Source organism: Ascaphus truei, chromosome 3 (genome assembly GCF_040206685.1).
Source record: "Ascaphus truei isolate aAscTru1 chromosome 3, aAscTru1.hap1, whole genome shotgun sequence".
Classification (NCBI taxonomy): Eukaryota; Metazoa; Chordata; class Amphibia; order Anura; family Ascaphidae; genus Ascaphus; species Ascaphus truei.
The window spans coordinates 344,303,333-344,315,538 of NC_134485.1; the positions used below are offsets into that span (position 1 = coordinate 344,303,333).

Sequence of the window (12,206 nt, forward strand, 5' to 3'; positions counted from 1 at the left end):
TCAGCAGCCCCGTTTGAAAAAGTTCTGTATTGTAGTATGTTTCATCACCTGACTGTTTTTTCCCATTTCCATCCTCAGTTGGTGAACCTTGGGCCAAGCTCCGTCAGCCATGGTGTGGTTGAACTCAGCTGTCCAATGAGGTTGCATAGAGAGCATGTGATGTATGTGATGAAATATTCTGTGCAGGGGTTGGGCAACTGCACCTCCAGCCACCCGACCAACACTCTCCATCTACAGGTAAGGAAACTTGAGTCAGTATGGGGATTCTTATCAGTGGTAGTCAAGAGCTACATGCTTGTCCGTGTTAGACAGTCCAAGCAGCTTAAAAAAATAAATACATAATTTGTTTTTAATATATGCAGTATTTGATTACCTTTTATTGAAAACTAATTACCTAAGCTGCTGATCAAGTTCATTCTCCCGTGCTCGATCAGCAACATCCTGTTTCCCAGGGTTCACTAAATGGCTGAGATCAAAAGATGCTCAGTATATTAAAACTAATTAAGAATGGCATAGGTATTTATGCCACCCTGTTTGAGTATAGTCAGTGCTGTTCTCTTAAAACATAAAAACGGGGTATGCGCCACTTGAAGGTTTGCTATTTAGGGCAATTACAGGGGTGACCAACCCGTGGCCCGCAATGGTCTGCAGTGGCCCGTGTGATCAGCCTCTTCTCACTCTGCCTCACCGACATCTGCAGCTAGAACGGAGGGGAGCTGGGGCCTCGCTGCAGATGTGGGGCAGGCCCATGTTCGGGCGCAGGCGTATATAAGGAAGTAGGTTCCAACAAAAGTACCCTGAGTTTACCATCATTTTATCAAAGTATTCTTCATGATTAGAGGAAGGAAGGGTGCGGTGACTTCAGTTCTTCGCTCACTTGTTTTCACATGACTCATTGTACTTCAACAAAACTACATGCAAAATGATGGCGATTTGGCAGGGTTTTTTTTTTAAATATAAAGCACAAGGTATACGCCATTTGTTTGAAAATACGAGGGTATGCCACCGTATACTCCATCACAGCACTGAGTACAGTACATTCTCTGCACTGTTATCCTTCAGTATGCAGGACTGACTTGGACTAATATATCTGTCTGTCCTTGTTACTACTGTGTCGCACTTTGGTGGGAGGGAAAGGTTAGATGCCTTTGCTTGCGTTATGAGATCTGTACATTAATCTCCCCCCCCCCACTCAGCATTCCCCCACAGAGCAGCCCCCAACACTGATCCCCAACTCTGCACATCACGTGGAGCGTCGAGACACTGGCCGACTCTCCCCGGGAGGATCACATGTCATGGTAAGCTACTTTTCCTTTGCTCTATCCAATGGAGATGTCTTTCACCATAGATGTTTTGACCAATGCTTTAGGTTTGTGTAGCTTCATGTGTGGTGTACCTTTTGTCATAACAGCCATACAATACATAGTGAGCAAACGAGCGGCTCAGTGAGTAAAGACACTGGCTGGCACTGAGTTTGAAGCAGGGGAATCTGGTTCAATTCCTGGTGTCGGCTCCTTGTGACCATGGGCAAGTCACTTTATCGCCCCAAAAACATAGATTGTAAGCTCCACAGGGCAGGAACTGTCTGCAAAATGTCTCTGTAAAAGCGCTATGTAAAACTAGCAGCGCTATACAAGAACAAACTATTATAATTATTATTGTAAAATACTACAGCAATAATGCATTCATTAAACAAATGAGCCTTTCTTTACTATATATCGATGAGCCCTTATAGAAAATAGTGAAAAGGCACGATAATGGGAACAAAGCCTGTTTTTACTGGGAGGTACCACCACCAGAGCCAAACGCTAAGATCAGAGTGTACGAGGGGGTGTACATAAAGACGGACCAGGACATGGGTAAACGGGCAACAAACTAAAAAATATTTATAAAATGACTGCGGGATAATATTGAATACCAAGAAAAATGGGATTCCAAGGATGCTCATGTTTTAAACATGAGCACACCTAGTTTGTACCTACTGAAGAGAATAACAAGAATTGGGAAGACTTACAAGTTAAGTACAGTATTCCATTAATCTGCGCAATGAAACGGAAGCAATAGTTGGGTGGAATAAGCAGGTTCAAAATGATCAATATTTGATCAAGTGCAACCAGTTGGATTTAACCAACGATGTGATCTAATTATTATAATAAAGTTATTCATTTGTCATACAGTACAATTACATCAAGATTTACGAAAACGTACAGGGTTTTTTTTTGTTTTTTTTAATGAGGCCCTCACGGGGATATACAAAACCTTGTTTTAATAAGTATAAGCAGGCTTGCTGGGTGAAGTCTAAACTTCGACGTTTGTTTGGAAGCTAAAGCAGATATGTGGTTGAGGTCTTTATTTCAAGAAACTGGAGGAACTTGGGCGTTCACGAACGGAAAAAAAAAAGTAGAAAATGTTTCAAGTTAGTAAAAGTTTAACAAAAATGAACACTTATTTTTTTTTTTTGTTTGTTTTTTTAAACCACCAAAACCATTAATTTTTTTTTATCCGAAACTCGAGTGAAAGTGCCCACCTGTATGTTTCCCATGGAAACAAAACAAAAACATGAATGCAATTGCCTTCCTTAGAATAACTAAATCACCGTCACAAGTAACATTTAGTGAGGGGGGAGGAAATATGTATGTTTTTAAATGTCATTCATAATCTACTTTTATACAAAGGAAGATATTGCTGGTTCAATTGTCCTTGAGGATTTTAACAGACCTTGGTCTGTCGCAGGAAAGTATTTGCTTTGCAGGATTGTGGTACAAAGGGGATACTGAAGATAGGCATCTTCAGATATGACGGGGTTCATGCACTGTGGGTTTCTATCAGTGACGGTAATGCTGGAAAAGGTTAACTAGGCGATTTTATTGTGTGGAAGAGGGGCAGGTAGTTTAAATAGATCAAGATTATCAACAAGGCGCAGGGTAAAAGCATATTTCCAAGAGAATAGGGTCATGCCCTGAAGGAGGCTCGGGAAAGGTTAGGAAATGGTGGCTGGCTCCTGGAGGCTAGTACAGTAAAGGAATTCCAAGCTGGTTGGGGTAGAGATGAGGCAATCCTACATCTGAAAAAAACCCAAGGGATCGAATTGGGTCTGGAGTTCCACAGCACATAGATCTAAAGATAACAAGTGCTTCTTATCAGCTGTCCATTTCTGTGCTGCGAGGTCACCGGTTTAAACTGCTCCTAATTCACATCCCTCTGTTTTTGAGCAGAAGTGCGGCCAGGGCCGCGTGGACTGCTTCCGGTTGCGCTGTGATGTCGGACCCCTGGAAAAGCAACAACGGGCTATCCTCAGAGTCCACTTCCGTATCTGGGCTGACACCTTCTTGCAGGTGAGGGGATTATCCAGCACCCTCTCCTCTCCAGCGGGGGGATGAATGTAGCACTCAGTGGTCAGGGAAGGGGTAAATCTACACACACAGTAATAGTTATTGGGAATAATACTGTGCCGCGTGGGTTTATTTTTTTTAATATAGTTGGGAGGCATTGGGTCTTCGCAGCCGAATGGTGTTAATTTCAGCTCTGGGGGCCCCCTGCTTCCCTAGATATCTATCTCCATAGTGGGTGCCAGAAGCGGCGCTGTAGGTTTTAAAGCTCCCGGTCAAATGGGCCAATAGGAAGCCACAAGAGAGGACATCACAGCTTCCTATTGGCCTTGATCTTTAAATCCACCATTTCGATAGCCCCTCAAAGCCCAGCCAGAGCCGCTACGGACACTTCCCCCCCCCCCCCCCCCCCTACGTATGTATAAAGTACATTTATAAAGAAATAATAACACAAAGTCCAGGGTCTGAGGGCATTAATGGAATATGCACTAATGTGAGGACTACCATCTAGTGCAGTGATTCCCAACTCCTGTCCTCAAGTACCCCCAACAGGCCAAGTATTAACGATTCCCTGCTTCAGCACAGGTGGCTCACTCAAAATGACTGAGCCAATGCTGATTAAACCACCTGAAGCAGAAATTCTTAATCTGACCTGTTGGGGGTACATGAGGACTGTAGTTGTGTGTAGTGTATTGATGCATTTTGGGGCAAAAATATCCCGTGACAGACTTAAATAGTGTTTTTAAGGTAATTTGTTCCAGTACTGACACAGTACACCAGCGATTCCCAACCTTTTTTTGTTTGGAGGAACCCTTGAAGTATTTCGAAAAATCTCGGGGATCCCCTATCTGGCTGACACATATTAGGCTGCGTTTATAGTGCTGGCAACGTCGCGTCAAAACAAATATATTGACGCCATCGCGTGCGCTTCTAGTTGGAGCGTCAGGACGGTGTGGCGGCTTGGTAGCGATCGCTGGAAGTCACTTCAATTTGCTTTTGTAGGAACCGCAGCCTGACGTCAGCGTCGCCGGCACTATAAGCGCGGAATTAGGTTAATTTCACCCCTCACGAGCCCCCTCTATTTCCCACCCTCTACCCATGTATTTCTCTCCCCTCCGTCTCACTCGCTCTCCTCCACCTCCCGCCTCACATGTATTTATCTCCCCTGCGTCTCACTCTTACTCCCTCTTTTCCTCACTCACTCCCCCCCTCTCCTCTCCTCTCACTCGCTCCTGCCTTCCGTCAATTACCCCACTATCACTCATTCCCCCCCACAAAATACATACCAAAAACCCCCCCACCCCTCTAAATACATGTAACCCCACCCCGCAATACATAATAAAAATACCCCGCCCCACCAATACATTTTTAAAAGACCCCCAATACATTTTTCACATCCCACCCCCCCGCATGTCCCATCTCCCTCACATCACCCCCCCTGCATGTCCCATCTCCCTCACATCACCCCCCCTGCATGTCCCATCTCCCCCACATCACCCCCCCTGCATGTCCCATCTCCCTCACATCACCCCCCCTGCATGTCCCATCTCCCTCACATCACCCCCCCCTGCATGTCCCATCTCCCTCACATCACCCCCCCTTGCATGTCCCATCTCCCTCACATCACCCCCCCGCATGTCCCATCTCCCTCACATCACCCCCCCCTGCATGTCCCATCTCCCTCACATCACCCCCCCCCTGCATGTCCCATCTCCCTCACATCACCCCCCCCCCCTGCATGTCCCATCGCCCTCTCTTCCCCACTTCAAGCTGCGGCGTGCAGGTTGCGGGTGGACGGGCAGGTTGCGGTTAGTATTTATTTTATTTATTTATAAAATATTTTACCAGGAAGTAATACACTGAGAGTTACCTCTCGTTTTCAAGTATGTCCTGGGCACAGAGTAAAACAAATAATACATGGTTACAAATACAGTTACATAAATGAACAAGGTATACATTTATATACAAGACATTGCATGCACAGTTAAAGAAAATATATATTATGAGCGTATGAAACAGTTACAGACCAGATTAAAGTGTGAGACAGCCTTAGATTTGAAAGAACTTAAGCTGGTGGTGGATATGAGAGTCTCTGGTAGGTTAGTGATATGAGAGTTAGTAGGCGGCGGCGTGCAAATTGCGGGTGGGCGGGCAGGCGATACAGGTTGCAGGCGGGCAGTAGGTGGCGGCACGCGCATGCGTACGCGGGCTAGAGCGCGGCTGTGTGGGGGCTCGGGGGGTGTGTGGAAGAGCCGGGGAAACCTGGGAGAGGATGAGCCGGGGAGCCGTGGAGAGCCTGGAAACCGCTGGGGCGGCCAGGCGGAACCCCTGGGACTGCTCCGCGGAACCCTTGGGACTGCTCCGCGGAGCCCCGGTTGGGAGTCACTGCAGTACACGTATGATTGCCAAGGAGGGGTTAATGTCCCTTTTACTGTTGCCCACTGGAAAACCGCCTGCTGCTATAGAGGATACTGCGCTAAGCAGTTCTAATGTGAAATGGGCTTTTAAAGGCACAGATAATCTATATCAGACTCTGAATGTGTTTTTCGGCAAATAGCCCAGGTATTTGCTAGACGCTCATGTGATTGCTGAGAGAGTGCGAGCTCCAGCGGTTGCTGTACCCATTGGTGATAGCTGGCTTAAAGCAACCCCCACACCGCTGCTACACCGGATAATGATCTAAAACGTTATAACGTGAGGTTGGCTAAGTAACTTGCCGAAACGATACCGGGTGGTTTACCCCGCAATGCTGCCCAAAGAGTAAGTGGACACTTTAGTGGGAGTAGGTGTAAGCGCCCGATCAGCTAACTGATACCAGTAGAACGGGTGGCCTCAAACAAAGTAACCGTGGCAAATTGCCCACATCCAGCGGGAGACGGCGTCCTGCAGGTACGGCAAGTTTCTCCCTGGTAATCATAGACCATGTGACTAGCCACTGTAAGATTCAACTCGGCAATCACACGTGCTTCTAGCAAGTGCCTGGGCTGTTTGTCTACAGATTCCGTCTGATGTAGATTCTGTGCCTTTTTAAAAGCCCACTTCACATTAGAACTGTTTTTAGAGCATTATCCTAATAGCAGGGGAGGGGGGGGCGTGGGATTTTCTAGGGGGGGGGACACGGTGGTTGCAGAGGCCCCGCTGTCATCCCCAAGGCATTTACTTGTCATGCCGGAGGATTGAGTGAGGCCTATGTAACTGCTCTCTGCCGGCTCTTCGGCGACGCGTCACCATGACAACGCGGCATCAAATGGCAATGCGTCACATGATGTCGTGACACCGCAAAGCCCGAGAGCTGGTAAGGTGGGGGGTGCAGGCTGGGGGGGGGGAGGCGCGAACTGAAATGTTTGTGCACCCCTGCTCCACAGCAGCAGAGGGTTTTCTAGTCGGCCAACACTAAGGCCCGGGCCTTGGTGCCTTCGCCTGCGCAGAGGCTGTGATGAAGCGGATGTTTTCCCTGGCCGGCGGGCGGGGCGTTCCTAGGGGTGTCACGGAGCTGATTCGCCCTCATTGGGCGAACCGCTCACGTGACCGGCCTGTCGTGCCAAGAAATCAGTTTGAACTGATTTCTTGCGCAATGCGCGCCCACTCCCGCTTCAGCGCGCCCGCACGCCGCATGGACGCAAACACTGCCTTAAGGCAGTCTGTTCGCTCAGCGTGCAGACGCCTCCGCACGGTCTGCGGTACCATGGCCCCAGCCTTAGAACTATAGCAACATCAGGAACATTAACCCCTCCTTGGCAATCATGTGTATTGTCGGTGCTTGAGCATATTACCTAAAGCACTATTAAAAGTCTGACCGGTTATTTTTGCCTCATTTATCAATACATTAGATCAGCGGTGTGCAAACTGGGGGGCGGGAGAAATTATAGGGGCAGTTAGAGACCCCGCACTCTTCCCCACGGCATTTTAAATTAAATGCCGGGTTAGGTGGGAGGCCTCCAACTCCCTTACCTGCTCTCTGCCGGGTCTTCAGTGATGCGTCGGCATGGCAATGCGCGTCATATGACGCGGCAGTCAAGTGACGTCACATGACCCCGACGCCGTCTTTGGAGAGGGGGGGTGCGAATGCTGCGGCTCCCGGGCAGGGGGGGCGCAGCTCAAGAAGTTTGGGCACCCCCGCATTAGATCAGCAGTAGCCAACTCCAGTCCTCAAGGGCCACCAACAGATCTGTAATTAAGAATACCCCTGCTTCAGCACAGGTGGCTCCGTAAATCACTGCACCACCTGTGCTGAAGCAGGGAGATCCTTAACACCTGAAGGTGGCTCTTGAGGAATGTTATCATTTATTTATATACATCTTTTGGTCATCAGGAGGTTCTGTTCAGTTTTCTTAACTATTTAAAGTTACTTTTTATTTACACGGTAGAAGATCATTAATCCTATTATGGAATAATTAAGCTCTAATTGAGATGCGCACCTCATCCGAAGGATGGTCTTCTCTCTCCATTTGCGCCTTGTTTCCAAGGGTAACACCTGCTCCTAAATATAATAGTGGGGTATTTCATGTTTTTTTGTATCTCTAAAACTTTATCTGGTCACAAGTGCCACCTGCTGGCCAGTCGAGTGAACTGTCATAAACCCCTCTTAGAACCTGTTGAGTTCTAAGGACTTGCTATAGTCTCGCAACATCTAAAGTGCAGATCTGAACATCCTGGCCATGGACATGTCCAAGTATTGCTTTAAAGCTTTGGTCTGCTCCATTGTACAGCCATGGCTGAAAGTGCCATCCTGCAGTGACCAGTCTAGAAAGAAAAAGAAAGCATTGGATTGTTAAATACACAAAATATATATACAGTGGTCGACAAATCACCAAAAAAAATCTACTCGCCGAGCAAAAAAATCTACTCGCCACCTAGTACCACACGTGTGCTGCTTGGGCCAATAGGAGTTCGCCACGATGTTAAATCCACTCGCCCGGGGCGTGCAAATGTATAGGTTTGTTGAACACTATATATATATATATATATATATATATATATATATATATATATACATACACACACACACACACACACACACACACACACACACACACACACACACACACACACACACACACACACACACACACACACACACACAGTGTTCGACAAACCTATACATTTGCTTGCCCCGGGCGAGTGGATTTAACCCCCGGGCGAGTAAATATTGGCCCAAGCAGCACACGTTTGGTACTAGGTGGCGAGTAGATTTTTTTTTTTTGTGTGGCGAGTAGATTTTTTTGGTGATTTGTCAACCACTGTATATATATATCATTATTTGTGGAAATTGTAAAGCATCAACCAGCTACTTTTTAAACTAATAAACATGCCTCCTGCAGTGAGGCTCTTTTTGGGCCAGTCCCTTCCAAGGATGAAACTGAACCAAGGGCAAAGCACAAACGGCTAGCACAGATTATTCAATACACTATCTCTGTAAGTGGTGCCGAAAACCTGAAACCACATACATGCGTTTAACCCTGGCCAGTGTCACAATGCATCACTGATTGATGTTGGGTGTCTTCTTTCAGAAAGAAAACCAGGGATTCACTCTGCAGTGTGAAGCAATGTATCAGATACAGCGTCTGCCTTACAAGATCCAGCCCAACCTGTACCCTCAGGGGACACATCAGGTAATTACACTGTGGGAATGCCGGCTCTGCACCTCCATACAAACAGGAGCAGAGGTTCTGTGGTTGCATTTCCGGACTCTGACTTTAAATCTGCAAATCTATGCTCCATATCCAGTTCCTTTGGGCTTGGATGGAAGTTGTGTGTCCCAGGGGACATTAGATTGCATGCTATTGAGAGCCGGATGTGATAGGTGTATGTTACACCAGGGAAATAAAAATGACCAAAGATCTGGTAGAGGAAAAACTAAATGTTCATATTAGGTTTCTGTCTCTTAACCTATTAAAGGAGTGAGGTTCATTGTATTGCATTTCAGCAACTAGTTAGAGCACTGCAGGATTCTTGATTATCTTCTAGTCGTGCGTTTTAAATTGTACAAAAAACAAATGTTTCTTTGGGACAGTTTACCTGCAATTGGAATACTTGTTTGTTGTCCAGGTGTCTATCCTTCAATTACGTGACTTCTGTAACGCATCCTACTGTTCCCCTCCCAAGTGAAAAATGAGGCTCTAGTACCGTGCCTTTAATAAAAGATGTAGCAGGCGTTCGTATATTGCAGCATTTTACAGGGTAGCATTGAGTGTCAGAGTTCTAGTTTCTGTATTGTTCCTGGGGAAATAGCAGATATGGTGTAGGTTGTGCTTGCCTATCTTGGACCAACATTGGAGTTATTCATAGATTAACGTATAGTTACAACAGTTTTGAAACCTCATAGGTTTCTTCAAGTGCCCAAACACTGGGGGAACATTTAACTTTTTATAACGGGACATTTATTTAAAACATATTGGCAATGCTATTATAAGCACATTTTATTTGTAGATCATACTATGTCGCGTTATATCAGACCTAAGATGCTTTATTCCACTGTTGATATATAGATTTGTTACTCCTAATACACTGCAGTACACCTGGAATTAGAATCGTGGGGAGTACAGGCTGAATATTCCATCTTCTGAGACTGTGCCGATTGACAAGAGATTCTGTACAATATATAGTGTTTGGAATCTAACCTATATATTTTTTTTTCTTCAGGTCAACACAACCCTTCATTGGGCCAAACCAGAGAGTAGCTACGGAGTCCCACTGTGGATCATAATCCTGGCCATTTTGATTGGTCTACTGCTGCTCGCGCTGCTTATATATGTTCTGTATAAAGTAAGTGTACGTCCTGGTTTGCATAAAGCGTTCCTTAAGGTTGTAGAACAGAACTGCAAATTCAGTAGGCACAGGTGTCTGGTCACTGTGATCCATTTAGTATGACCTTCCCAATTTCTACTACCCTTCATCAACATTTACAAACCTGAAATCCCCTTCTTTAAACTTCTCACGAGCGGCATCAGAATTTATGGGTTTTGTTCTCCCAAACACGTTATGATTTTTACTTGATGTTCACAATTTACAAAGCTATTCAATGCAAGCACAGAAATTACAAGGAAATTACAGTCTGAGGCTAAGAGCATCAGTAAACACAGCACAAAGTGTAAGCTCTTGGGGCTCATACTTGCCTGTCATTGCAGCACCTCATCTCATGCAAAAAATCTGGGGGGGAGGTTAATTTTTTTTAATCAGATCAGCTCCTCTTCCTAAACTTCTAGATCATGCCCATGCTTGACTTTTCTCTTTTAAGAAGCGCTAACAACATAATTTGGGTTCTTATGGGTACATTGGCTTCTACCTAGCCTGACCATTTAGTGCTTGGGTCTCAAGAACTCCTACTAACATAATGCACATTGTCATAATCTCATTTTTGTTCACCTGTCTTCTCTGTGCCCAATGTTCAGTTTGTATGTTTCAGTTTAATACTTAGATGATGAGTAGGACTAATAGAAAGAGCCCGTGATATAGTCACGAGTGCCTTCAAAAGGGTACATTTTTGGTGCACATCACAATACCAATATTTTTGTGTTTTTATTACGCGTTTCTCTCCAGGCGGAGCTTCGTCAGGGGCAGGTGGATACAGGAACTGCAACACTCACTGCTTTATATAGGCAATCCTATGGTTGTAACTGTGTGCAAGCAATTGTAATTAATTACACTTGGTGATTATGATCTCTCAGTAGCGTTAACAATATCGTAATTACCGCGTGAGTGTTGTTGTTACCCGTATGAAAGATAAAACACTATATAAGTTTTAATGGTTGACATAATTAGGGTTAGTCATGTTCTGAGAATTCTAATTTGAACCCAGCACTTTTGGAAAATAACAGTGTAATACTGCGACTGTGTGTACACTGAACCATTCAGTGGTTCACCATGTAGGAAAACGAAGCTAGTTCCAATCATCAATATTGTGATGTGCACCAAAAATGTACCCTTTTGAAGGCACTCGTGACTATATCACGGGCTCTTTCTATTAGTCCTACTTTGTGATTTTGTACATTGGTTGCACTCATTAGTGTCAATCTTCAGACACTTGTCATAAGCATTACAAAATTATAAAAAAGTGAGCGGTGTGCTACGTTGTGTGTTTAATACTTAGATGAGTTCTATATTTGCAGCCCCTCTCCTAGGTTTTTTGTTTTAAAGGGAATCTTGTTCTGTGATTGGGTACAACTTGGGCTTTGATTGAGTTTTTGTTTCTGACCGCTCTCTCTCTCTCCCCACAGCTCGGGTTCTTTAAGCGCTCCCTACCCTACGGAACCGCCATGGAGAAAGCCGAACTCAAGCCTCAGGCTGCATCTGAGGCCTAAGTTGCATCTCTAGCCTCATCCCTTTTACTGCCAAAGATTCCTCAGAAGGGAAGGTGGAAGGAAAAAAAAAAAACAATCAAGGCAAACTTTGAAGTCGACACTACATTGAAACAATGTTTGGGAGGGAGGGACTCTAAAAGGCACATCTTTTGCAAATTCCCCTGAGGGATTTAAAAGAACTAGTTTTCACAGGGACAATATGACCGAATCTTTCTGCCTTCCACTGATATCGGACATATTTTGGGGCAAGCTTGAGAATGTTTGTTGTTTATTTAAGACTGTCCCTCGGGCCGTCCAATGCAAGAAAGAGAGGAGTAAGACTTATGAGTTCAGTAGAAACTGTACTCTCCGGTGCTGTCCTCCACCTGCTCTTTCTTGGCTCACTTTTTCGCGCCATGTTTCTGCGAGGATGCAGGAAGCGGAATTCTGGGTCTCGTTGAACGCCTCCTCCCCAGCTGTCAAGTAATAGTTCTCCTCTCCGCTCCAGATTTTACTGGGACGCCTGGAAGAAAGGGGAAATGGCATAACATATGTATTGTTCGAGGCAGTGAACATAAGAATGGAAGAATCTTTTATT

The 12,206-nt window shown here is 45.4% G+C and overlaps 1 protein-coding gene across 1 annotated transcript in view; it reads left to right on the top strand.

Annotated features, from left to right (window-relative positions):
• The window catches only part of ITGA5 (integrin subunit alpha 5), a 107,502-nt gene extending 95,744 nt beyond the window's left edge, over positions 1–11,758 (top strand). Inside the window, exons 25-30 of the mRNA XM_075591732.1 lie at positions 79–237; positions 1,197–1,298; positions 3,216–3,335; positions 8,840–8,941; positions 9,972–10,094; positions 11,546–11,758. Coding sequence (XP_075447847.1) covers positions 79–237; positions 1,197–1,298; positions 3,216–3,335; positions 8,840–8,941; positions 9,972–10,094; positions 11,546–11,629 — 690 coding nt within the window. The 3' untranslated portion in view covers positions 11,630–11,758. The remainder of the gene's footprint in view (positions 1–78; positions 238–1,196; positions 1,299–3,215; positions 3,336–8,839; positions 8,942–9,971; positions 10,095–11,545) is intronic.
• The last annotated feature ends 448 nt before the right edge of the window (positions 11,759–12,206 follow it).